This window comes from Anas platyrhynchos, chromosome 14 (genome assembly GCF_047663525.1).
Source record: "Anas platyrhynchos isolate ZD024472 breed Pekin duck chromosome 14, IASCAAS_PekinDuck_T2T, whole genome shotgun sequence".
NCBI classification, from domain to species: Eukaryota; Metazoa; Chordata; class Aves; order Anseriformes; family Anatidae; genus Anas; species Anas platyrhynchos.
Genome location: NC_092600.1, coordinates 15,364,046 through 15,392,016, shown reverse-complemented (window position 1 = coordinate 15,392,016; position 27,971 = coordinate 15,364,046). Strand labels below are relative to the sequence as shown.

Here is a 27,971-nt window from a genome sequence, read left to right as displayed (position 1 = left end):
ATTTAATTTGAATTAAAATCATTTTAATTAAATTGAAGTTTCATTAAATAAAATTGTCTTAACAATTAATAGTTATCCACCTGTTTCTCATTATACTCGGTCTTTATTATCACAAAGAAGGCTTCTAAGTAGCAACAACTGAGTGCTGTCCCACCTGCGCGGGGACTGCAAGGTGCACAAGCAAACAGTAATTAAGTGAGATACCCACAAGGTGGTGCTGGTGATACGCAACAGCTGGGTAACAAGCCAAGGCGATATCTGTCCTCTGATTCTTGTGAATTCTGGAAGACATTTCAAAGACGGGTAAACTATAACTTTGGCTATTTTATAAATACATTATTAATAATGATAATGATGATATATGTGTATTCTTATATGTGAATTTTGATGCTTACATGATGCTGTTATCAAACTGCATTTTTGGTGACGAGCAGAATAATACCTGAATACTGAGTTAGCTAAGTATCATTGTAATGATTTAAACACTAAATTATATCAACTAATGTTAATAACACGGAAAAAATAATGAAAATTTTGGATCAGTGTTAAATTATGGATCAACCATAATGGGTATCTAAACTGATATTGGGTGTAAAGTTTAAGAGACCTCTTTAGGTACCACTTCAAAAAGGAAGTTTAAAATTCATTTGAGTTGCAATGCATTCCATGTTCTGTTAAATATGGTTTTTGAAAACAATTTCAGGTTAGAAATTAGGAGAAATTTCTTCTTGGATAGAGTAGTTAAATGATAGAAGGGGTTGCCCAGGGAAGTGGTAGAGTCACCATCATTGGGGGTGTTAAAGGAAAGGTTGGACCTAGTGCTTAAGGACATGGTTTAGTGGTTGATATTGATGGTGGGGACAGTTGGACCAGATGATTGTGGATGGCTTTTCCAACCTTAATGATTCTATGAATTTAACGTATTTGTTATGAGACTGATTTCTAGAGCTCCTAGGTTTAAACAAACACTCACATTGCGAAACTTATTTTGTTATCTTTTACAAATTGTAACAGTTTTGTGATTCAATATTTTACAATTGTTATTTTAACCATAAATGTTTAGTAAGCTTTGAATAAACATCTAATTTGGCCTTGTTTTTTACAGAAGGATGAAAAATATAAAATAGTTATATAAGGTACTAGTCTAGTTATAATGTAAATTTCCACCATAGCTGAAATTTCCATTTTAGCTTGGCTCTGAATTTGTCCACTGAAGTATATATCCACTGAAGTACACACACTTCCATAACTGCACCCCTGTCTACTACATACATCTAAGAAGTTTATTGGTAAGGCTCCTAGCCCATTCAAACAACACCAGAAAACATGATAAATTTATAACGGAGGAAAAAAAAAAAAAAACAAACAAAAAAAAAACTTTTTTTTATAGCAGAGTAGCTGAAAGTCTGTATTTAAAAGAGACTCTTATCCCAGATAGATTTTTTCCCCCTAAGCAATCATGTGAAGTGTCAGAAGGCTAGTTAATATGAAATTAGCAAGAAAAATGCAAAAGGCCTCTTTGTTTAGCTAACATGCTTGAAACAGTGAGATGAAGTGATTTGGATGAGGTCAACCACTAATAGGTTAGAGAGGATTAGAAACAGTATGTTACTGGCCCTCAATCTGTTGCTGTAATTACTGAACTGATTGAGTTCTTTGCAAGAGAACCTAAGTATTAGTGTACTTGGAATTCGCAGTAATAATCTACAGATCATGAATTCTGTTTAGTTGAAGGTGAAAGTGCCTCCTGTCAAAGAAAGCAGAACAGATATACCAACTAAAAAATGTGGAAGGGAATAAAATTTGGCTTTTAAAGGTTGCTCCAGCAAGTATATTAACATGGCTTTAGTACAAAAATGAGTTCTGAAACAATGAAGAATGGGTAAATGTCAACAAATAAACAAAAAATCAACTGTAGTGTTCCAACAAGTTACTTAACCCTTGATCTATTTAGCCTAAATGACTTAAGCAGCAAGTAATCAGCTTGTCAGCAGGCTGCTGTAACTCACTTGCTTCCTGTAGCATTTGGGACGGTAAGTACAGTAGCAAAACAATCGTCAGCTCCCATGTTACACTGTCGAGATTCACTGAGCAATTAGCAGGTAAAGATTAAGAGTTGTTTTGAATGTGATTTGTTTTAACATAGATAAAGAAAACAAGCCTCCTCTACAGAATAAAGCCATATAATTGTTGTAATTACTCCATTGCTTAACACAGAATGCTTGCCTGCTAACAGAGATAAGACTTAGAAGGCATGCATTTACATTTCATACAGTCACCAGTGTACAGATTTAATTAAATTCATCTATCCAAATGTCAATGAACAAAACCACATAAGCTCCTTGTTCACAAAACATTAATGCATTAGTAAACCCTGGATTTGCAGAATCTCTATGGGAAAATAGCTGCTATTGCAGTCATAAGCAGGAGAAAAGTTTCTGCAACCAAATATATAGTTCCACTGGCAAGCTGGAGACTAAAGACAACCTAAGCTGATGCGAAACATGGAAACTGTCTTTTCAGAGTTAAGTGGGGGAAAAGCATTTTTCTCTATAAAGCCAAATTTACTACAGAAGATTAACTCAATGACCTTGTCTTTCTATGCTCATCTGCAACCACTTAAATTAAAATCTACTTTCCTACAAGCTAAGTACATTTCAATGCATCCTGGTATATAGCTGAGCTGCAAATACTAGTATTATGTAGCTATTAAATATTTTATCACACTGTTGAATAATCGTGTAGTACTCTGACAAAACAGTCATGCTACTTGACAAATGTGCATTGCAAGTAACTTATGATCAACTAAAAGATGCACATATTTTATATTCACAAGTAGTATATGTGATCTGTAAAACAGTTTCTTAGTTGGTGCCGATTCATGAAGGAAAAGAGAACAAATTCTGAAAATAATGGAATGGTTTAAATAATGAATTTGTAATTTTGTATGTAGGCTCTGAAGTCTGAAAAGCATAAATGAAAAATCTGGCCGGGAAAAATATCAAGGAGCTTGTTAACACATTTCATGTATTAAATATCACCTACGATACACAATGGTGGAACTGAAGTGGGGGAGAAGCAAGCAGCTATTTTAACTAGTCTGTGGCTTAGCATGAAGTGATGGATAACCGACCTGTTGGAGTCATCGTGTTAATATAAAGTATTCACTATGCATTTTGCTTGTTTTGAAGCTGTACTCAGTAACTGTCAGGAGAACTACATGGATGTGTTAATTAAGTCACTGTTATCTGTTTTTAAACCAGGGAGCTGAGCTGTGGGTATTTGGCGTGGCTAATCACCCAGGGAATGCAGCAGAATCAGGATTAGAACAGAGGATTCTCTTGTTTCCTGCCCATGTTTTAATCAACTTGGCATTCTTGCCTGTCTAGACCACTTTGTATAACTATCAATCCCATTTCTATTGACAAAAGCTAGACCCACACATCTCAATTAAATAGCAGCATATATAATAATCTATGGTTTGGGCTATTTTATTCTTGTTGTCTTCCTCTATAGTATTTCATGCCATATGCTCATTTTCCAAGCCTTGGTTATCTTAAGATATCTATTTCTGTCCTCGTTGCTGCAAATAGGATTGTTACCTGTGCATCCACTTAAAGCCCATTGCTTGAATGTAACTTTGCATTAAAGGGGTTTTATTTCTGTCATGGCAGAACTTGTATGTTTCTGTGCAGGGACTTTTGGTGTGGATGTTATGTCAGGTGCAAGAATAAGCCTACTGTAGTCACTGATTGAAGGTGCAAACACAGATGAGTAAGTTAACCTTTTTCTGCAGTGCTTAAATTTAAAAATACTCAGGCTTCCTTTTAAGGTGGGGAAGAACAGTAGAGAGAAGTGTGCTTCCCTGTCAGTGTGCGGGTCCCAAGAAACCCTCAGGGCTGGACATCAGCAAGTGGTTACTTGTTGATGAGGTTTGCTCAGGGTGGATATTATTCACATCTATGCATTTTGGAGTACCTAACACCAGGAGATCCCTCCCTGGTGGAGAAAAGCAAGCTGTGCAGGTACTAAACAACATCGGGAGGCAGCCACACGGTAGGAAGAAGTTCAGGAATAAGCGTTAACAGCACTGCACGACCCTTAGAGAGGCTTTAGGGAACCTCCCCAAGGCTGAGGGCGAGGCTGCTCTACGCCCCCTCAGCGCCGCCCGCCTCACGTAACGGTCGTGGCGGGCGCGCGCCCCGCCCACCTCAGCGGGCAGGCGGCGGCGGCGGCTCTCGCGAGAGTTGGGGCGGCGGCGCGGAGGCGAGTTTGAACCCGGGAGCGGCGCGGGGCGGAGGTAACTGGGGGAGGGGGGGCGAGGGGGCGGCGGCGGCAGCAACAGGAGGAGGCCGCTCACGGCATGGCGAGGGGCGGCTTCTCTGTCTTTGGGGGGTTCCTTCCTGCACGGGGGACGCTGCAGCCTGGGCGCGGCTGAAGTTTTCTGTGTGGAGCGGCGGTTGGGCGGCGGGTAGGTGAGGTCTGGAGCCTGCCGCGCGCAGCCTGACAGCGGGTGTGGGAGGGTGCCGAGTAAGTAACTGGCGAAACTCGCTGTAGGATGAAAGGAGACGGGTTGTTTCATTGTCATTCCCTCTTATCTGCCCACCTCGTTAGCTGTTTATTCCCCTTAAAGCCCTGTTTTCAGGATCAGCCCCCGTAGGATTGGCCATGGGCGGCTGTGCCCCGTGTAGCAGCGTCGCCCTAAGACCGCAGCTGCCCCCTCAGAGCGCTGATCCCAAGCGGACAATGGAGAGCAGAGCTTCTTTGTGATCCTAAAGGCACGTTCCAGCTTCTCCCTAACAAGCAGTGTGTCAATAGGGAAATTCTTTCTTTTTTTTTTTTTTTTCTTCTATGTTTCTATCATAAAAATGAAAGCCTAAAATTCTCTTGGTTTTATCCAGTGAATGATTTGTTTAGAGCTAAAAGATCTTGTCTGTGTAACTGGAGCAGAGCATGCAGAAGGACCTGGAGAAGCAGGGTGAGACCCCAGCCAACCCTCAGCACCCCTACAGTGCTGGTGCAGCCCCCTCCCTGCTCCCCAGGCCCCCCGCACTGCAGCCCTCCTTGGCAGCGCTGCCTGGTCTGGCTGTTCCTCAACTATCTGACAGCTGCCTCCAGAGACTTGAATAAGACTTGCATTTTTGTGGGGTTTTAGCTGGTAATCTGCATTTTCATGAGACAGCCTCAGGCGTAGAGGCTGTACAGAAAAGGATTGCCATGAAGGACAGCAGCTTGTACTCTTCTGGACTAAACAACTGTTGCTTTCTTTGTAGGTGAGGTGAGAGAATAAGATCAAGCAAGATTTAAATGGACTTCTGAAGGTGAGTTAAAAATACTATTCAAATTTAATTTAGTAAACTAGGAGCAATCAAATTACTATATCTTAAATATTAGTGTGTTTTTGAAGTGAGGAGGAAGCAATCCCCTTTGATGCAAAGTCACACCAGGAGTTGTAGCTTAGTTTTGTTTATGTTACTATGTCTTGCTATTAAATGTTCAAATATTAAATTCTCATAGTGTAGGTGTACTTGTAGTGCTAATAATGTTACTGATTATTCTTAGAGATTATAGGCATACCAACTTTGTGTCTTCCACTGGTTTATTTTAGTTTAAAGTTGCAAAACTAGTGTTTCAAGCACTTCACTAAGTAGATGTGGGGAAAAAAGCTTTGTTATATAGAACTTAACAAAAAATTTTTGAAATTAAAATCATGACTCTTAGCAATACTCTTTTCTGAATCAAAGAGTCAAATTTACTTACGATTAAGACAAGTATCTTGGTAATGTTCAGAAGGGTATGTTCAGATGTGGTAGTAAGAAGTGGCAACAATTAATTTGTATATACAAAACCAGGATATTGAATGAAGAATGACTTGAATATTGAAGTAATATAAATTAGGAACGTTGGCTTTGGATGACTTTGCATGAATTAAGTGTAATTTGTGTGCGCAAGTAGTGTTATATATAGTTTGTGTGGTTTTGTTTTAATAGCACAGAAAACATCCGTCACATGCATAATGGTGTTTTTAGAAGGTTGTTTCCTGGCCTTCAGTTACGCATGTCAAGATAGCTCTATGTAGTTGTTCCACTGCATGCTATCTATTCATGCTATATAGTCAGGAATCAGCTGACCGAATTTTTAGAGAAGCAACTATTCACAGGGTGGCATCTTAAGAGAGCTCTCTTTTCTGTCTTGTATTGATGAAAGATACACTCCTCTATCTTGTTTAAGCAAGGAAATTCAGTAACTTCTTTGAGATTAATTACTGTAACTTACTGCAATACCTTCTTTAATAATTTGTTTTCAATCTTGAAGTAACAAAAGGAGGAAGAATGGAGACAGAGACCGTATTAAGTCTTAGACAACAACTCAAGGAAGCAGAGAATGAGCGAAGGAAGGCAGCGCAATATGGCTTACATTTACTGGAGTCTCAAAGTGAAATTCAAAATCAGTTGGATCAAACACGTCGTGAATTGACGGAGAAAACTGAGGTGATGTTTTAAACTTGAAAAAAAAAAAAAAAACACATGAAATTTCTTATGTTTTCTGAAAGTCACAAGTGGTTTAAATGCCTAAATGCCCAGATTAATTTTAATGAACTTTTTTACTTTAAGTATTTGTTGAGAGGGTTTTTTGTCACTTCTCTAAGATGTTGAGCACGCTCTTGTTTTCTAACTGGGTCAGGGTTTCATATTTTATTCTGCATCAAATGCTCAGCACCACATAGGATTAATTGTCTCTATTGTGGAATGAATAATAGTTACTTAAGTCAATTTGCTTTAGAATATATGTATTGAATAGGTTTAATAATTTGTTATGCTCTGCCTGTAAACTTGGTATCACTTAAACGTGTTACCAGCGAGACTACAAAATGGGTTTCATGGTCTGTACACTCTTTTAAATTTTTAAATGCTAAGGCACTCTGAAATCATTAGTACATTTCTTTACAGTTTAGAAAAGAAAGTAGTGTAGTGTTACAGTATTGAGATATTACTTAGTCTTCCAGTCGTCTTCTTGATAGTTGCACAAGAAAATTCCAGCCTAGGACATCTCTTCCACTTTTCCTAAACAATTTAATTTTGACTTTGTTTGTTCTCAATCAGCCCATCCTTCAGATTTTCTGTTTCTCTTAATCTGGTCTTTTCCTGGCAGTACATTGCTATCCATTCCTTTGTGATAAAGCTGTGTTTCCTTGTGGCCAGCTGGAGTGTTGCAGCACCCTGCTGTTGTGAATGAACACTAATAACTTATTTGATTGGTGTGCCATTAGTAGGCTTAGTGCAAGAGGGGCAGTTGGAAAGCACAAATAATGAAGAAGGCAGAGCAGGATCATCCTTCTCTGCAGGCAGCCTGTGGTGCGAACCTGCACACACAAGTTATGTTCCACTGCTATAGACTGGAGCAAAGTTATGAGTTAAACTTCTGTGAACCAGTCCAACTTAGAGTTCAAGAGCTGGGGGAAAGAATTGTGTGCTTTCATCGAGCAGAATAACACCCTTTGCGAAAACTGCAGTTGTTCAACAGCTTCTTAAGAACTTGATTTCCATACTTCTCGTTGGAATCTGAGTTCCAAAGTAGTTATCGTGGACACATTAATTCCAATAGTAGTTGCCAAAATCTTTCAAAACACAGAAGTCTCCGTGCGCTTTTGTGAAAGTCCGCGTAGATATTTGATGGTAGACTTGCTTTACGTGGGTATGGCCGACAGTGCATTGCCAGGTCTTCATCATTGTTAAAGTCCATTCTGTATATTTAAGTTAAGCCTGTCCCTGATAAGCTGATGTCTAGGCAGCAGAGGTGGATTTCCTACTCGACAGATCTTAATTTTGTTGTTTCTTTTGCGCTCTGGTTTGTCTTCTAAGATTGATTTTTAAAGAAAAGTAATCCTACAACTTCAGAGTAACTACATTTTGGCATTTTTTTGCATTAGTTTCCTTTTTTATTTTCTTCCTTTTCCTTAGTTGCTGGCTGAATGGAAAAGTAAAATTATGCTCCCCTCTATTGGTAGTGTATGTGTATGATCTGGCATACAGAGAAACAGATTAAAAAGCCCTTCATAAGTCTGGAAAGGCTGACAGGTTTTATAACAGAACACTAGGCAAGTTTGTCTTTACCAGGCATAGAACCCAACTGTTCTGTGGTAGGAGAACACTCAATACACTGTTACTAACTCTTAATATGGTTGAGTTCCGTCTGTGGTAGAAATGACACATACACTCTCACTGTTAAAATTTTGAATGGGAAATGCCATTTCCATGGAGGACAGAATAATACACAACCCACAACCAACTCACTCATAAAAATTGAGAGCAATGATGTACGTTTTTTTTTGTTCTTTATTTGGGTGTGACAATTCCCTACTTGGAACATCAACAAAAAATTGAGTGAGCTACAGGCTTTAAGCAGTTGGTGCCTTAGTGCAGAGCCTTTATTCAGTGCAATGACCATTATGTCTAGATTTATCACGATGTTATTTCTTGCAGAAATTTGAACAAGATAAATACTCTCTTCAAAGAGAAATTGAACTTAAGAATAGAATGCTGGAAAGCTTGAGTTTTGAATGTGATGCCCTTAAGCAACAGCAAAATATGCAACTGGAGAAACAGAAAGAACAACTTGCCCGAGTTCATGGACAAGAAATCAGTGACCTTAAAAACAAGGTTTGCACCTAATATACAGCTAAAATGTTACTAATAGCATTTAAAAATGTTTTGAACTTATAACTGCATAGTTGTAACCAAAACAAATCTAATGAATAGTTGTAATATGTAGCCTTATCTTTCTTTACCATATTCAGCAGTTTGATTTGGAACTGGGCTCACTTTTTTTCCAACTACTGTCACGAAAGTATTAAAACCATCATGATGGCTTTTATTAAAACAAGAACTAGAGTAAAAAGGTCAAGACAATAAGGCCAGATTTGTTGATTAAAAGAATCCAAGTAAATATTCTACAGCTTGCCAACAAGAAATGAATTCTTGAGATCATAAAAGATGTCACAGGCCTAAATTATTGTTGTTAAAAAGGGAACGAGCTTGTTTAGTTGACGTTTAACAAAAATCTGCATAGCTACATTGTAAATTGCATACAATTCCAAAGTTTATTTTTAAAAGGTTACAATTTTATATTTCTGAGACACTTCCTTGACTTGAACATGAGGCTGAAATATTGTGCTTCTAATAATTTATTTTAAAGTGGTACTACTTAATTGTCAAATGTCTTTTAAGTTGGAGAACCTGAAAGCAGAACTAGATGAAACCCGACTCTCAGAAAAACAATTGAGACACAAAGTGGATCATCAGAAAGAAATAATTGCTGCTAAATCAGAAGAGCTACACATGATGTCTGAACGTGTACATGAAACCATGTCTTCAGAAATGCTCAATCTTCAGATGGAGCTCACTGAACTAGAAAGTGTGAAGGTGTGTGGTTAGCACTTGAGTATTGTGCTTTTTTGCTTGCTGCAGTTTTAGGTGCTTTGTGTGTTTTGCTAGTTTGGCTTAGTAGGAAAAAATAATCACAGGAAAAAATATAGCAATAGCCTTAACAACTAGATTTTAATTCAACCTCTTCAAGATGATATTTTGTCTTAAAAAGTCATGTGTCAGTAACAAGCGTGTTTGTCTCATTTGAGTCTGCTTTTCTTGAATTTGCTTCATAAGCTTTTTATTTCATACTTGACTTCTGTATTTAGGCCAATGTTGAAGAAAAGCTGAATGAACTGCAGTACAGTAAAGAACAATTGGAACTCATAAACAGCAACTTACGTAATCAGCTGGAGCGTCTACAGGGAGAGAAAGAAGAGAGGGAAAAAGAAGTTGTTTCTTACTGTAACGCTTTAGAGGTATTCTCTTAATTTTATGCAACAGTGCTAGCTAATCCCTGAATTCCACAAGTGGTTGCTGCTAGATTTTCAATGAAGTAAGGAGAAGAGCTTTAAGGGGAGTTTGTTTTGAGGAGGGAGGAAGAGAATTCAGAGGAAATAAAGGCTAAATCATATTTAGTAGATCTGTGTTAGCTGTTGACAGTTTGTCTCTGTATTGGCATTCCCTTGTGGAAGGCTGCACATCGAGATCCTTTGCATTGCAATATCCTGTTTTGTAGCAGGAGCTTGTAACAGGTCACCTTACACGATTCCCATTTTTATTTCAAGTTCCTTTTGAATGTTTTGCAGAACGCTGTTGGGGAGTAGAGTGCCTGTGACTACCACCATAGCAAGGATGATAGCATCAGTGTCATCAAACCAACTGATAAATGTCCAAATTTTTCTTTAAAGCGTTTAGTTATGATACTATCTGTAAGAGCAAGTGGGATACTGGGCCTCCTAGTAAAATGATTTTCATTGTCTTTCTGGCTAGTACTGTATGTACAGTTAAATACTACTGTACAAGGTAATTTGTGCTAAATGTATGAGGAACAAAATAGATAAAACTGTTTGATTAAATGAATATGCAATACATCACGTTTTTAAACTAGCTTTCTCTTTGCTTAAATCTAGAAAGCTCGTGAAGCTAATCAAGAGCTTCAGGTTCAGCTGGATCATGCAGTGCAGCAATCTTTGGACCCTACAAGTAAAGGCAATTCTCTCTTTGCTGAGGTACAACTATGCAACAGATGTCTGAGAATATGCAGAGAAGAGATCTTTTATCATAAGAAATCAGACTTATGTTATATTGAAAACATAAAAGTACCTGATCTATCTGGCACAAATCTCTATTCCTCAAATTCTTCTATTCCTTCAGTGTTGAACTGTCAAGGGACGCCTCAGGAAAACAATTTGCATGCACAGTCTAAAGCTGGGAAGATAATGACCTTAATGAAATGACTTAAAGTTGCATGGTTATCAAGATGAAAGATGAAACTGAGGGTTCATAATAACAGTTCTGTCTGAAACTTTGCTCTAAGGAGTCTTGTTCAGCTGGTGACCTTTCTTTAATGCAGAAGATAATAAGTGAAATATTGAAAGATAATGTTAAATGCTACTTCTAAAGAGCATGTTGAAAAATGGTTGGATATTTGAACATCCAGGAGGGTTTTTGAATAAGAGTTTAGGTGGTATTAAATGCAGGCCTATATGCTGGCATTTTGTTTTCTGACCACCCTCACTGAATGGCTTCATTTGATACACAGTTCATATTTATTTTAAACTATTTGTTCTGATACAGATAGTAAGAATCAATACTGGTCCAGAATAGTTTTGTCTAACTGTTAGTTATTCCAGTATCAAAAGAACAAAAGAAATCTCTTGTACTTGATTGACTAGAGTTCAGCTGTTTACAGGACTGTCTACTCAGTGTTTATCTCGGAAGTTTTGACAGTAGCACGCTGTTGTTGGAAAAGCAGTGTTTTCAGAACCAACAGCAATTTCTAGTTAACTTCTTTTAACACTCAGAATCCAAGTGACAAGTGTTATTTTCATAGTAATAATTGTTAAAAATGTTCTATAGGTGGAGGACCGTAGGGCAGAAATGGAACGACAGCTGATCAGTGTGAAAATAAAATATCAGTCACTACAAAAACAGCATGCATTCACTAGAGAACAGTTGCAAAGAATGAAGGTATGACCGTTATTGTAATACTCCAGGGTTTCCTTGGGGTCTGATAAAGCAATGCTGTAAAACACAGGCTAGGGGATCTGATTCTCTTTGAACTGTTGTACTTTAGAGGTGTTGGGTGGGTGGGGAGGAATGGGAGAGAAGACAAGTGGTATGTCATTGTGCTACTTAGCTTCAGTAGTATATCAACACTTTTTCTAGTGTTACTGTTTAATTCTAGAATGCTAAGTTAAGCTGAAGGCACTGTCTGCTTATGCTGATAGTAGTTCTTAAATGGATAAAACAGCTTCTGCCAGTCTAACTAGCTTTTTTTTGGCAGTTGCTTTTTCTTTTTCTATTTCTCATACTACATAAATAACTTGTGTTTTAACAGAGGTTCTCAGGAGTTAATGCCTTTGTAAGCAACAGAGAAAGCTTTCACTCTGTCATTTGGTCACAGTTTTTCTTCCTCTGAGTTGCTTTTTTGTTGTTGCTTTTTTGTTCCTATTTTTCTTCCTTCTCCCTATATTTAATGCAAGAATAGAAGTTATAAATGAACTGTAGTTAACACCTCTACTGGAGTGTGTCCCTGCCGCTGGCGGGGGGGGTTGGAATTCATTGGTTGTTAAGGCCCCTTCCAACCAAAAGCATTCTATGATCATAACTATTTCATCTAGACTTCCTTAGGTTGGCAACTTGTAGGTTAGTAAATACTGTTGAGAACCATAGTTGGCCGAAGCTGCTCTATAAGACAATGTCAAGGGCCTGCTGCAAGGTTGTCAACTGTTTTCATGTTGGCCTTATGGTTGCCTTATATGAGAAGGGATCGTTCCAGTTGGATCATGCAGCTTGTCTGAGATGAGTACTGAAACATAAATGGTGATAAAGAGTAGCACTGAGTATATAGAGCTGTGACTTAGCTTTTGTGGAGAAGCAAGTTGAAAATAACTAAAACACCACTAAGGACAATGGAAGAAGCACTATATAGCCAAGGAATGTTCATTGGAATTTCTCATTGAGAGCTGAAGATGAAAGTAAGTAAAATGGTTGAATAGGATCAGTTTCTTAGATTCCTTCTGTCTCCTTGTAATGATGGCAAGTCAGTGATTATATTGACCGAATGGTTACATTTAAAGTTGTCATTCAGGACTAAGGCAAGTAGGTATCCCTTTTTTAAAAGTTAGTATTTGGAATTTCAATTTGTGCTACTTTATCCTAATAAAATATCTGCTAGTACCAATGTTAGAGAGCAGTCATTTGTTATGACCACTGTTTTGTTCAAGTTGGTATCTTAGATCTCTTGTGGGATCTCTTCTGTTTTGCCTTGCATTGTGTTGCTGTGCTAAAACTGTGTCTATAGTGAACTGATGGCCAGTCAGTACCTGACTCCAGTAGTGTAGTTCACATTGTTGCAACATCAGTTGTCAGTGTATTTGAATTGGGGTATTCACTGAGGACTTCGGAGCATCTGACTTCTGGACACAGTGTAAAGAGTACTCCTCTAAAGGTTTTGCCATGGCTGGAGTATTTACCGCAGCTTGTAGTAGCCCTTCCGGTTTCTTCTTTTTTGTTGCTGTTGTTTTTATGTACTTGCACTGCACTTTGCAACTTTGACAGTTAGCAAGTAGGCTCTTAAGTGAGGGAGAAAGGCTATATGTCTACACCAGTGGGGAGTGCAAGTATAGTTTTAGTCAGCCATTGGCAGGTAAAATTTTATTTCCCCCTACATCCGTTGGAAGTGAGGAGGAGGAGGAGATGACTGACTCTGTTTTAGATCTGGTTTGGGTACAGAATCATCAGTCTCTTCTATTTGATATAGAAGATGAAATAGGGCAAATGCTCTTCGCTGGCTTACTCTGTTAATCTGTAGTCTTAGCTTGCTTCAGTTGATCCTTTCTCTGCCACTTCTCCAAGTGTCTTATGGTGTTACTTCATCCATGCTGACTTAACTGTGAAACTTTCACCAGACATTTTTAACACTCCTTTACGTGTTTACATAACTGCATTTCATATTCTTTCTTTAGTTGTTGGAATATCTGTTGTGTCCCTTGTAAATGGACAGGTTAAAAACCTTGTAGCATGATGTTATGCTAAGTGTGAGAAAAATCTGCTCTAAATGCTAGATCTTGATTTATTTCTACTTTTGTAATGAAAAAGGATTTTCCTGTGCTTGGAAGGGTGCCTTCTATGGAAGATGTAAAAGAAGCTGAAATTCTTGGATAAGTGTTACTGAGCATAAACTGAAGTGCTATATGTACCTCTGAATCAGAACTGCAAAAGAAAGTGTCTTTGGTCGGTTTTTAAATTTGTTGGGGAACTAGTTTTTTTTGTTTGTTTGTTTTTGAACTGAGAAGTTCTTCATAGATGCATTTTAGCTCTGAATGAGCCTGCAATGTAGCTGAGTTCTAGTTAACTTGGTGTTCAAGCTTCAAATGCGAAATGTTTTGTGCACCTCCTTGACAGCGTGGTTATAGGCTCTTTAGTCAATAAGGAGAGATGACACCTTAGGACCATGTTGTGTTCAGGAAGGTTTTGGCTATTCTGGAGAGTTTTAGCGTTAACAATTATAAGTTGACACTATGTTTAATTGTCAGTATTGAGTTTAAACACCCAGTGGTTTTCTATATTTACAAATAGAAGCAAGAGGTTTGGGTATCCTGAGCTTTCTGAGTAAGAGGAAGACATGTTCTGTTGCTTAACCCAGTGCTTGTTACAAAAGTTTTTTCCTTTTTTTTTTTCCTAGCTGCAAATGGCTACACTGCTACAGATGAAAGGTTCTCAGGCAGAATTCGAGCAGCTGGAACGCTTACAGTCAATGTTGGAGCAAAAGAATGGTGAAATAGAAGATCTTCTTATGAAAGTGAGACAATTAGAAAAATTTAAGGTATGTCATCTCTAAGCGGAAAACTCAGAAGGTAACACATGAGGAGAAGGAACGATTAAAACTAAGGTCTGTGCTTAGGTTTAAAAGGGATCCAAAGGCTTCTCGTTCCTTTATATGACTAAAGTTCTGTTTTAGAACTGAAGAACACACAGTTCTGAAGTTCACATAAGCAAGAAACCCATTTTCTGTTCCCCTTCTTCCCCCTTCCTGTTTAATGTCTTTGTAGTTTAGTTACCTGTAGTGTTTAATTACTTGGTCAAAGTTCACTGAGCAATACGTTTTTTGTGTTTTTGTTTGTTTGTTTGTTTTGGAAGATGCATGCATCAGTTTTTAGTCTCTCTAAGAGTTCTGATATATATGATATTTGCTGATATTATGATGCCTTGACTCAGTAGCTGAAGTGCTCTCTTTTTTTTTTAATATCTGAATTGCTAAATGATTCTAGTAAAGCAACTTTTTCAGTATTTTTTATGCAGCTTGACAGCATCTTCTCTATTTTGGAAAGGGAGAAATACAGGGCAACACATGTATGCACTATTCCAATGTTACTGATGTTTGTGTGTATTCAAAGTCTAAAACTGTAGCTTTGCTTACTGTCTTAGATACTAATGTACTTAATTAGCACTTTCTTATCATAGCTTTGGAATGTGAACTGAGGTTTATTAGCTTATGCTGTGGGATTAAGTTTTCCAGGATAGTGTCCTCTATTCTGCATTTAACTGAAGCAGCATAAAGCTAGGCTTAACCCATTTTAATAAGCAGTCAAGACAGCTTGGTTACTTTACTGTTTTTTTGTCACACGTAAGCTTGAGATTTTTTTTTTTCCCTTGTCTCTATGCACCAAATCTGTAGTGTCAGCAGATGAAATAATAGATTCAAATAGCCATCAAAATTACCTGTATTCAGTGACTGACAGGAGGTTCTGAGATCTGTCTGACAGTTTTTAAAATCTGAGTAGTCTTTTTTTTTTTCCAAACCAAAAATTGTGACCAGAATGTCACATGAGACTCAAATATTTTATGAAACACTTGGTACATCTGTGGCATCTTCAATGTGAACCAATTTTCTTATCTTAAAAATTGAATTGATTTTCAGACTTTTGGCAATCAAATTTGGGCTATTGACCAACGTGGCTTCTATTCTCTACCTTTGCAGGTCCATCTGTTGAATAACAGAGGACTGGCTGCTTGCATATTTGTAGCAAGTCAGGAAGTGCTCAGAGCAGCTCAGTTCTCTAGTATGTTTAAACGTACCATGAAGCTTCTATATAGAAGCACAGTGAAAGCTTCATCTGAGTTTACGTGCTTGTGAAAGTTCACTAGTTAACAGCTTGACGCTTCTTCTTCTGACAGACTTTATATGAGAATGTGGAAGAATGCAGAGCTAGTACTAGCTCGAAAGGAGAGTCCGAAGATGGTTACTATGCAGATTTGCTGCAAATGAAACTTGACAACTTGAAGTAAGTATCTAATGGTCTTAGGCCTAGAAGTCGGTCGCAGTATGAATGTCTTCTAGCTACCTATTTCCCTTTTCCATGTTTTGTTCTCTATGATGTTCACTGCATGTGGAAATACGCTCATTGCTGAATGCTGTGGAACCATCCTGTGTTTGTTACAGGAGCTCAAAGATGCTCTCTTTTCCATTATACTTATTGTTGTAACAAATGGCAGCAGAACCAGTTTGTATTACTGCTGCTTCCTTTTAGAAACATTGTTAATACTCTATTAGTTAGGTGATAACTCAAATATATTTGTATTCACATTTTTTAAAAGTACAAGTCTTTTAAGCTGTGTGGCAACTGTATGATGCTTCTTCAATTCTATAGGCTGTATTTCTCTGTAAAAAGAGCCAGATAAGCCATAAAATGCCTTATGGCTATACTTAGTTGAGCTGTGCTCTTTAGTTAGTGAATTCCTTATCTATTCATTAGAAATTCCATCATGTCTGGCTTCAGGACTGTTGTGAAGCCTTCAAATGGAAGTCTTGTGCTTTCCAGAGGAGACAGTGGTCTGCTGTGGGAATTTTTAGAGAATTACAGAATATTAGGGATTGGAAGGGACCTTTAAATATCATCTTGTCCAATCCCCCTGCCGGCACAGGAATACGTCCAGACGTGTTTTGAAAGTTTCCAGAGGAGGAGACTCAATGACCCCCCTGGGCAACTTGTTGCAGTGTTCTGTCACCCTCACTGTAAAAAAGTTTTGTCTCATATTTAAGCGGAACTTCCTGTGTTCCAGCTTACACCCATTGGCCCTTGTCTTATCATCTGGACATAGAGAAGTTTATTACCTGATTGTTGCTGTTATGAGAAACTAGCATGATCTAAGTACTATAGGACAACTGAGGAAAGATGGTTCTGTACTTGTGATGTGGAAATTAGTGACATCTGAAACAGAGGCAAAGAAAAGCACTATCTTAACATAATTTTTTTGTGTTGGTTACTTAAAGTAATACTTTTTTGTTTATGTAAAGATTGTATTATCAATTACAGAAGTAGTTGTTATGTAAACATACATGGACTTAACAACAACAAAAAATAAACCCTAGTGAATTTGTAAGTCAGGGAGAGCTTCTTGAACCAGTTACATAATCATGTCCGCGTTCTTGTAATACGGCTTTTTAATGCAGTTTTTAACACACACTGTGTCTCTGGTAACTCAGTGTTCTTTGTTAATTTCAAGTAGGTAACTCTCCTTCTGCTGGAAGGTGGCTTTCTCTTCCTACTAGTGTATAAACATAAATTTTATGTGGAGTAGTTGAATGTTTAGTTAACTTTGTACATACTGCCTTAAAAAGAAACTGACTGTCATTTTCTTCCAAAACAGTAAGGAAACTGAAGCCTTGAAAAATGAACTGTCCTTGCAGAGGATGAAAGCTTTGTATGAAAGCCAAAGGGTTCTGGAAGTTGAAAGGAAGCTCTTCACAAATGAGAGGCATTTGCAAGCTTGTCAGAGTGAGAATATGAATTTGCGAGTTATGCTGGATGAGTTAAAAATGAAATATGAACCTGAAGGTAAAAATACTGCTTTTCCATATGCAAAAAGAAAATACATGGATTTCTCAACCAACCTGTTCAGTGCTGTTCAACTTAAGCTATTGCCTTTGTTCAAGATACAAATTAATGTTTAAATGGTGGTCTTTTGATAATAACCTGGTCCAAAACCTGTTGTACTGAAACAGTAACAACAAAAAAAAAAGAAACTACCTTGCTGAAGGATCTTACTTCAGTATGTATAGTAATGTTAATTTTAGGAGACTGAACAATACAAATACAGTGTTCTGAGGCAAATTTGTTTTGGTACTTGTCCAGACCCAAATGATTTATTAGGAACCTTTTTAGGTGGAAGCATTCATCAGCAACATTCAAAATGGGAATAAAATAGTTGAGAACATATTAATTCAGTTCAGAGCATTTAAGTCTTGTTTATTTTTTGAAAAAAAAAAAAAAGGTAGAACGTATAGAGGGAAGTACATCTGGTCCATAGTTACCAATAATTAGTTATGTGAACAGGTGCTCTTTAAGCAATCTAAGTAACCTATTAAGAATTATTCTGAGGTCTTTAGTCACGTGAAATGCTCTTTACTAGTTTTGATGGCTATTAAGAACGGTGGAAAAGCTAATCCCAGCTTTTTACTTGTGTATAAAAAGTATATTGCTTTCTTTCCTTAGAGTTACTTAAAGTCACTAAAATTAAAAAGAAGAGGGAGAAGATTCCAGTGGACGCTACCTGTGAATATCTGGACAGCAAAAATACTTCAGTAAAAGAAGCTGCTCTCACTCATTTGCCAAGTAAGGAAGAAGATAAAGTCACTTGCAAGAACTTGGAGCAAAGTGACTCTTTTCCCAAAAAACAAGTTCTTGAAGCACCACCAATAAACATAGCTCTTCAAATGATGCACAAAGTAATTGAACCTGACAGAGAAAGAAAGAGAGTTAAAACTGAAGATGAGAGTCATGACGACTATACTTCACATAGCAGAAGTGGAAATAATTCTTTGACTTCGACTGCCCCCAGGTCAGTGTCAACTTCTGTGTATGGTCAAGGCAATCAGCACAGACCTGCATCTCTTTTCTTTCGCTGCATGAACTATGCTATCCACTTCTTTATCTGTTTCCTCAGTGTTGCATGCAGAGTAATTCCTCAGCTCCGGCTGCCTGCGTTCAACCTCTTAAAGCCTTTTAGAAAGACTAAAATCATGGCTCATGGAAAAGACTCTTGAAACTCTAACTACCTTTGAAATAACTTTCCCATTACTTGAAAAAGTTTAAGGTGTGCAGGTACTGTGACAGCTCACTCAGTTTGCTCTTCCTTCAGAAACAGGACTGTTTCTTGGTCCTTCAAAGCTGCTATATAGTTGGATTGCATCTTAAGGTAACGGTCAGTAGGTATCATGCTTCAGTCTCTGAAATTTGAGGACAGCTGGAATGAGGAATGATGTGGCTAAAAGCCTAAGAATTACTGAATATTTTAGTAATTATTTATCCCACTTGGGTTAACATCACTTGCAGTATACAAAATCATGTTTAATTATGCCACGAATTCATATTGGCAGGCCACTGACTTCACTAACCTGGATGCATGATAACTTGAAATATAGCTGTTAAAATTAAGATCAATCTTTTCCTGTGGAAAAGAACTGAGAATTTTAGTTACTTTTTGTTAGATAGTACAGTAATTTGGCACAGTAATTATAACTTTTTTTTTTCACCTTGGTAAAAGGAATGTTGTTTTCCACCCACCAACCCCAAGGTGGTGCTTTTGTCTGCTGTTCATATTCATTATTACAATAAATGTAGTATTTGGGGGATAGCTTAAATGATACAAGCTTATATATTGATGATATTTGCTAGTAAAAATAACACTTCTTCCTAGCTTCCCATCACCCACCCCCTTTCCTCTGAGCTTTCTTCAATATTTAAGGTGTGATTCTGTGTGTATGTCTGATAGTTTCAATTACATGATCAAATAACTTTCAAAGATAAAACAATAGAACATTTGTCAGAAATACAATGAAGTTGAGGGGATTTTTTTTCCATTTTGAAACTTCCCACGTGGAAGCCATTTTCTTTGGCTTTTCATGTAGTGATATAAGGCTGGAGAGAAAAGAATGGCTTGGGAATTTGAAGCGACTTAAAGCTTAAACCTTCCCTGTCTAGAAAGTTGTATTTCGTCTGTCCCCCCACAATCAAGCTTCCATATTTTTCCCCATGTCCAGTACACACACCACTTTAATTTGTTGTTGCCTGCAGAGCTACTTGCTATGTTCTCCATAGCAGTAGCTTTGTATTCAACAGATTTTATGAACCATCCAGTGAGGAAAGGGTGCGCTAAAATAACACGAACTTGAATTTATTTAATTGAGTATACAGAACTTTTTATATGTAACTTGTTACAGGATGAAGTGTGGATTCTTGATGATATCAACAAGGAACTGTTCATTGACACTGTTAAAATTAGCAGTGTAACCTGAGCTGGGATTTAAATGCTTTGATTGAGGGGAAATGCTGTATCTTGATATCCAACATCCCAGAGGGCATATGTGTTTCAAACCAAGTCTCAGCCTGTTCTGGAATAAAAGCAAAGAAAGCTTAAAGATACTCTAAGTTAATATGGCAATACTATACCTGATGCATAGGAAAGAATATGATAATTAGAACAGTATTTCAGGTCCTGTCAATAACAAATACTTTTCAGACCATTTTTATTGCATCTAGAATGGCAGAAGCTTCAAGGCTGGAGAGGAGGGCCAGCTATGTGGAAGTCTGTTCAGTAGATCCAAAGCTGCATTCAGATATAATTGGATTGGTATTTTGACTCTCAGATCAATTGTTCACGGTTGCATTAGATACAATTAACAGTTTTAAAGTAAGCAGACAGTGCAAGCTTCTGAAATGGTCTGGTAGAAAGAGCCGTTTAAATAGCTATGTCAGTGTATGCAGGGACTGTTCCTGAGGAGGAAGAAGCAGGGAAGTCAAGCTTGGGTGGTGAAAGTTGAGAGGAGTGACGATGTTGTTTAATGATGGTGTTCTGTGCACATAAAGGAATAGCTATCATGTAACCTGGGTGTGAATATCTATCTTCATTTCCTGTTATTTATCTGGAAAAGAAGGTAAAATGTCTGCAAAGAGAAAGCTATTAGAAACAGTTTATGTGAACTGAAGAGGTAATCCTCTTGCGAGCTGAAGGGGTTGAGGAGGGAAAAATGTGTTTTGGGATTGATGTGTTGGAAGTAAAGAGAAAAGAAGTGGAAGAAAACAGTCATAGTTCAGGTGGGTGTTCTACCTTTGTACCTATTGTCCTTGGTACACAAGAAGAATAAAATATAAACCATTAGCGGGGGAAGGAGGGACACCCCCACAAAACCACATGCAGACACACAAGTAACAGCACCATATCTACTTTTAAAATGTTCAAAATGGTGTGAAGAACCGGTAAAGGGTAAATCCAGACAGAATGTTCTATTTGTATTTGAAGTTACATTAATGGTCTATTAAATCCCCAATGAATGATCTTGTTAAGATAACACTGAGGATTCCCTTAACCCTTATCTGTTATGACTTATTATGAAGTAGGAAGTTTTGGTAAAATCTGAGCTTTTGAGAAGCTGGATTTTTAAACAATGTTCTGTGATGGATGTGGGTAAAAACCTTACGCAGTAATACTGCTAAATGCAGAGGCACAAAAGTTGTGGGCAAGTTGAGCATAAATGTGGACCTGAAAATGGAGAGTTTGGGGGAAGAAGAAAATATTTGGCATTGGTGTGGTAGGTAATTGCCAGTATTGCCAGTATTTCCTCTATCTCGTGTGGAGGAAAATGGGTTGCTTGAGCCAAGAAGGCTAATGTGGTCATTTGAGGGTGTTTTTTGTCACTGGAGTGGTGTTTGTGCAATGATCTGTCTAGTTAAGTTGTTAAAGTTGCATGAAATGTGGCACTAGAAAGAGCCATAACAAGTGTGAGTGGGTGGAAAACCATTTCTAGCACACGGTATTAATAAGTGTTGTTATCCTAGCTTTGGAGTGATTGGGAAGTAGTCAGAGATGATCTGTATGTACTTAATGGTGGCAGATTTCTTTGCTTGTGGAAGTCTTGCTTGCTAATGTAATACTTAGCGAGATAAAGATAGATAACTGAACTATTAGTGTAAGTACACATTGCAGATGTATTGACTTAGAAAAGTTTTAAGGTAGCAAATGAAACATAGGAATTGTGATTGCTGAAAACGTGGTAGTTGAGACTAAAGGCTTAAATATTTTTGTGATTATTTTCAATTGTTACTGCTATTGTAATTGAGAGGTTATAGGTAGTGATATCTTTGGGCCAACTGTCTGTAAAAAGATAGAGATCTGTACAAAAATGCTTTTCTTTGCTTCTGAAACTCAAATAGCAAGTTTCAGCCCTTGCTACTCAGTTTAGTTTGCCTTTATTTTTGAGGTTGCTTGCTTCAGTTTGAACTAAGGAAGGACTCGTGTGCCTAAAAGCTTACTCGTTCTTATAAGTTATTTAGATGGGTAGAGTATGGCAAACTTAACCTCATCTGGACTTGGGTTAAACAAGAATCTTTTAACAGAATGCCTGTGGCCATTTGGCTGAGCAAGAGGTTCAGATAACTAATACTCCCTTCAAGGTTTTAAGTGTGACACCCATCCTCAGAAGGTAAAGTGGCATCTGATGAGACCAGTCAAGCTTCCTTAAGTGGGCAGAACTATGTCATGCTTATGAAGTGTACAGAGATAAAACGTGGTGGAATCATGTCATAGTTGAACAAGAATTTATTTCAGAGTAAGTGTTTAATGGTCTTCTCTCTGCGCTATTTCCCTGTGCCAACACTGGATGGGATTCCCAGATGGTGTGGGGTTTGTTCTAGGAGCTGGCTTGGTATGAGGGTTGCTGGGATAGCCTGGGCTGGCTGCGAGATGCCCACCAAGCCATTCCTTCAGTCCCCCTTCCAAACAGGATGGAGAGAGAATAAGATGAAAAAGGTCATGGTGGAGATACACAGAGATCGAGTTTATTTTTGCCCAGTAATTTGCCCCGTAGGCAACTTGAAGATTAATGCCAATTAAATAATAGAGTAATAGTGAAAAATGAAGACAAAACAAAGATGCAAAAAATCACAATCACAAAAATAAAAAAAAATACCACAGTGAACAACTCCCGCCACTTCTTCCCAGGCTCAACTTTACTCCTTAATCCCAATTTTTACCTTGTCCCTTCTGAGTGGCACCAGGTAGATGAGGAGTGGCAGCTTGTAGTCAGTTCATGGCATGCTCTGCTGCTCCTTCCTCACGCTTTTGCTCTGCTCCAGCTTTGTTCCCTTCCATGGGGTATGGCCTGGAGATCTGCTCCGATTTGGTTCTCCATGGGCTGCAGGAGAAAAACCTGCTTCACTGCGGTCATCTTCCTGGAGTGCAGGGCAGTCTCTGCTTGGGTGCCAGGAAAATCTGCCCATCCTTCTTTATTGACCTGGGTGTCTACAGGGTTGTTGCTCATGTGTTTTTTCCTCGCTGTTGTGCAGTTTTTTTCTTTAATCCTTTCTTAAATATGTTATCACAGGGGTGGTCCCCAGTGTTGCCATGAGCTGAGCCTTGGCCAGCAGCAGGTCTCTGGAGATGGCTCTGGCTGGCACAGGGGCAGACCCTGGTTGCTTCTTACAGAGGCCACTACTGCACTCATTTCACCCACCAGCACCTTTATACATAAACCTAATGCATGGCTTATCTGTCTTTATGAAACTGCTGGTGGCTAGCTTGCTTTTTTTTTTTTTTAAAAAAAAAATTAGTTTTGCTTTGTGGCTGTGCAGCATTGTACTGGCAACAACAGCAAGGTACAGTTAGGAGTCAAGGAACAGGAAGTTAGTAGCTTCTTAGGAAAACTGTACAGTGAAGAGAAGAGTCCATAAAATTACTGTTACCTCTTGCTGGTCAACTATAGATTCATTTTGAAATTAACAATACTTCTTCAGAGAACTGTCTGTCACATAGCAGTTCTCAAACTTTTACACTAAAATACTTTAAGCAGACCTTGACTTTAAACTTAGAATAGTCAATAGGTACTTACTCAATTACTTTGCCTTTGACTTTTATGAATTCAAAGTTGCTAAACTCACAGCTAGGTTTCTGTGGTGCAAAATGGGTTGTCTTAGAATATTGTTTAAGCTTTCTTATGGGAGGAGGTGAGTGTTGCTGAATTCAGCACTCAAGCACATGAATTGGACTATATGATTAAACAGAAAAGTTAGTTGAAAATATGACACTTTTGGGGCTAAATCTCAAAATCAAACATGCACATAAGCAGTCGTCAAGGCAGTACGGGTAAGAAGTGCAGCTGAGCATAAACTAAATAATGTCACTTTTTAATAATACTGCTCATCAAAGTACAATGGACTGTACTAACACGTACATCCTTTTTAGAGTTAAATTGATGCGAACATATGAAATTACAATTGTATTTATAGGGTGGCTGCAGAAGTAGTAAATGCGGAGTTGAAACATGTTTGAGGTTCCCACTAACAGCAGTGAAATTATTTCTGTAATAGTCATGGCTGAGTATATTAAAAAAGTAGGAGAGCTTTTTCAGGATGCTCGAGATACTTAGTGGTATCGTCTCCAACTTTGATTTGTGATTGAAAAACCAGCCTTTCCAACTTCGTCCGTCTAGGTAGTCATTGCTTGAGACACTTGAATGGCTTTGTGTTGTATTGGCATTGTGGTGAACCCAGGAGTGGAACTGGTCAAGCCACTTTGTTTAGGTCTTCCAAAACTTAAGGCCTTGGTCTCTGGGTTAGAACTCCAGTTGTTCAGCAGATAGCAAGGTGGTTCAGCTGGTGCATGGAGGCTATAGTTATTTGCTGTAGACACCAAAGAGCAGGTGAGCATTTTATTACAAAGTAATTTTGGAATTTAACTAAAAATGGATTTTGTCCCTTCTCTTGTTGCATGTAGCACCCTGAAGTATTTCCAGGCCACCTATAACACACTGAAGTGAAAGAGGTCTGGTGGGTGGAGCCCTGATGTGGGTTGCTGGTATTTATTTGTTTGGATGGCTAGCGGGAGCCTTACCTGTTCATTATCACCTTAAAGCTTTTTTGTCACTTCTCAGTGTGTATTTACTGGAAGCCAAAATTTTTGTAAGTGGAAGTAAATTATGATTATCTATTGCTGACCCAGATAGAAAAAAATGTAACCAACTTAAGGAGTTTACCAGTATGAAATATCTCACTTTATTCTCATAAGTCAGTATCAGTCCTCTGATATTGCTAACATAGTCTCAGGAACTTGGGTTACTTTCTGTTGACTTGTATACACATTTTGCTGTACTTTTGAAGCATAAAATTAAGTTATTTTAATAGCTCTTAACTTTGAGATAGTGTGATGTTTCTGATAAAAATGTGATTTTGAGAGTTACTTTGCTACATCTACAGTATAGTATTAGGTGATTCCATTCAAGGAGAGCGTTCTGTATAAATCAAATCGTGCTGCTTTGGAACATATTTCAAGTTAATTCTGTTTGGCCTTTTTGGTTTGTTTGAAACTTTTCTTGGTTCTGTTTTTTTTTTTTTTTTTTTTTTTAATAGGGACTTGCTGGAAATTTTGGCTAGACTCTTTGGATGGGCAGGGGCGTTGGACAGGTATTGTTTAAGGTGGAAGAGAGGGACCGCAGGAACAGATGCTTAGGCACGAGCAGTCCTTTCTTACAGATGCTAGGAAAACACAGGGTGAACTGCAGATTAAACACTAACCAAATGATTACTAAGTAACTAAATGATTACTACAGTAACTAAATGATTACTAAGAATTCTCTTCTTCTTCCCTGAGTTAGGAGTTCTTGTTGTAATTGTGTAATTACTTGCAAGTTGCAGCACATCTAAAATGGAGTGCACCTGGTAGCAAGCAGATTATGGACATAAAATGGTTACCCATCAGAATGACAGGTGTGGACTTGCTACCAAATGAATGCTGGAATGCAAACAGCCCTACAAAGGGGAGATGCACAGCAAACTATACTTGCTATTTAGTGTTTTGAGGCAGTGCTTATAGAAAACAATGTGCAGAATACTTAAAATGGTTAAGTACTTTATTTGATATATGTGTGTGTAAAGATCAAGTTAGGAGGACTGGGGGAACATCTAAGTTGAGGCTCCCAAAATACTCCTATTCCAGTTGCTTTCATGTTTTTTGTCTTTAGGCATTTCTCTATTACAAATAAATCTCTAATGACTTTAGCAGTCCTTTTTTGTTTGGAAAATTATTACTGAAAGCAGCTGTAGATTGTTGTGGACTGCTCACTAGTGGCTCTTCAGACTGCTACAAATTATTCAAGTTATTAGAGAACTGCTTTAGTGGAGATGTGTTGATAAGTCAGTGTAAAACTTGTGTTGGTATGTCAAGCAATGTGTAATTTGCAACTTCATTTTCCATTAACTTGTTTTGCTGTTGAAACAATTATGTATAATAGTTAATTATTTGTAGGAGATCCGGAGATGCTACTATTGATTAGTTTTAATGACATTTGTATGCTTATTAAGTGATTCTTAATTAAAGCATCCAATTGTACTGAGAGGTCTAATAATTGTTTTTTAACTTAACACTTTAACAGCTTTGCGGTAGCTAACACTGTATTCCTGTTTACATTCATATCAGAATTAAAACTTGTCACTGGACAAATTATGTAATTTCAAGCCTGAAGATCAAGTTCTTCCCATTTCTTGTTTTCAGATCTTCAAGAACTAAGATAAAGCAGTAGTAATGCAAAAATGTGGTTGGAAACTAGTATCTTGTTTTATCTAGTCATCTTTTGTATTGTTAATGCAAAAGCTCAGCTTGATCACACCCGTATAATGTTGCTGAGACTTCACTTGGAGCTTTATACTGCTGTGATGTGATCTTTGCATACATGGCACAATCAATGTGGTTTTTTTAAAGGCTGATCCCAACTAGTTACCAATTTCAGCAAGCTTTTTTGCTAGACTGCAGCAGATGAGACAAAAAAAAGACAATACGTGAAGTGATGAAATGTAAGGAGACACTTTTCATCTTAATTAATACAAAGACACTTTTCACCTTAATTTATTCTTAATACTCCTTGCTCTCTTTGCACATGGATGCTCTTAAGCCAGTTGGCTTGCTCAGTTTTGCTTAACTTTTATGTTAGCTCTGTTTTGTAATAACTAAATATGTATTTAGAATGGTTGCTTTGCCTGTAGGTTAACAACTGAATCCAGACTTGAAACTACGGAAAATGAAGATAAGAAGGAAAATATAATCACGACTGAGAAGAAAACAAAAAAGAAAAAATATACTACATTGTATGTGTCTTCTAAACCAACTCCTGAAACACAATGTGCTCAGCAGTAAAACTAATTTTCTGAAAGGAAGCTGGATAGTTTGGAGTCCTGCTTCAGCAGGAAATGCTGAGTAAACTTATGTTGCATGTAAATACACAGGTTGATTTAAAAAAAAAAAAAAAAAAATATTTATCTGCCTTGTTTTCTGAACAGTATGACTACATTAATGAAAGCTGCACTTTTGATGTCTTAACTTCACAAAGCACCTGTTAAGTACCGTGGCAATGGGACCTGAAGCATTGCCTTGTCTTGAATCTTAGCTAAGACTCTACATGCTTGTTAGTCATCACTTGTTGGAAGCATAGTGCTATTCTGAATGATAAGTACTTGCTATAGAAACAGGGGTTAATGTTGATGCAGAAGGAAACTAAGTCATGAGCAATTGCTCCTGAATTTCTTTCAATTCCTGGATTCAGAATTCTTAATGATTTTCCCCCCTAATATGTAATTGTTCAGCTTGCAGGCTGACCTGATTGTCAAGATGTATGTTCAATTTTTTTATGCATTTTGTGGGTTGGTATACGTTTGAAACTTTACCGTCTTGTATTTGTATGAATAAATAAAATCAACTTTGCTTTTTATACCTTCATAAAATTATTCTTTTGCGTTTGAGACAAAACATTTTTTTAAAACTGCCCCTTTTTGATTGACAGATGTTTTGTTGGAAGTATTTTGTTTAAAAAATACAACTCAATAAAAGCTAAGATATTGTAATGCATGTGCTGTGCCTTATTCTTAGATTAATCATGCCTTTCTGATATTTCATGCAGAATAATTTTGAGGGGAGCACATCTAAGCTAGTGTCTCTAAAGTTCTGGTATTTATATTGGCAATACAAGATTGAGCCTTCATGCTGTAGTTTAAGCTCCCTCTAGTGAATGGTTTAGCCATTTTCCAAGTAAAAGATTAAGATGAAAAAACCTTTTTTTTTTCTTCTTTTTAAAGAAAATGAGGAAGATCTGTGAGGAAGATCTATTGGAAGAATCTTACAGCCCAAAGCTTTTAGTTTTTAAAGGTTGATCCACAACACTTCTGTTGGTATGTCTGAATCTAAGACCCCTGGCATGCCTTCTTTACTCCAGAGGTGTAATTTTAAGCCTATGCCAGATGCTCATGGTCAGCATCAGGAGATAACGGAGATGATAAAAGTCAACTTGCTGTGTAATGTTCGTTATATTCTAGTTTTGGCGAAATTCCTGTTCCATTT

General features: G+C 37.7%; 1 protein-coding gene across 9 annotated transcripts; it reads left to right on the top strand.

Annotated features, from left to right (window-relative positions):
* The first annotated feature begins 194 nt into the window (after positions 1-194).
* Positions 195-27,478, top strand: SPDL1 (spindle apparatus coiled-coil protein 1). Of its 9 annotated transcripts, none has more exons than XM_072023298.1 (13): positions 4,168-4,300; positions 5,274-5,321; positions 6,316-6,491; positions 8,484-8,660; positions 9,228-9,422; positions 9,695-9,844; positions 10,499-10,597; positions 11,448-11,558; positions 14,278-14,418; positions 15,771-15,877; positions 17,244-17,431; positions 18,089-18,434; positions 26,624-27,478. In XM_072023298.1, exons 3-13 carry the CDS (start codon positions 6,333-6,335, stop codon positions 26,772-26,774), a joined length of 1,824 nt encoding a protein of 607 aa, XP_071879399.1. In that variant the 5' UTR covers positions 4,168-4,300; positions 5,274-5,321; positions 6,316-6,332; the 3' UTR covers positions 26,775-27,478. The 9 variants fall into 9 exon arrangements, with proteins under 9 accessions (XP_027324392.2, XP_027324391.2, XP_071879399.1 ...); XM_072023294.1 differs by adding an exon at positions 4,634-4,778 and having other exon boundaries at positions 4,286-4,300; positions 18,089-26,644; XM_027468597.3 differs by lacking the exon at positions 4,168-4,300 and adding an exon at positions 4,309-4,471.
* The last annotated feature ends 493 nt before the right edge of the window (positions 27,479-27,971 follow it).

Coding starts and splice junctions, on each gene's coding strand:
- SPDL1 (XM_027468591.3), top strand. CDS start 6,333: ATGGAGACAGAGACCGTATTAAGTCTTAGACAACAACTCAAGGAAGCA. Junction 9,423..9,694: donor CTGAACTAGAAAGTGTGAAG/GTGTGTGGTTAG, acceptor TTCTGTATTTAG/GCCAATGTTGAAGAAAAGCT. Junction 17,432..18,088: donor AATGAAATATGAACCTGAAG/GTAAAAATACTG, acceptor TTCTTTCCTTAG/AGTTACTTAAAGTCACTAAA.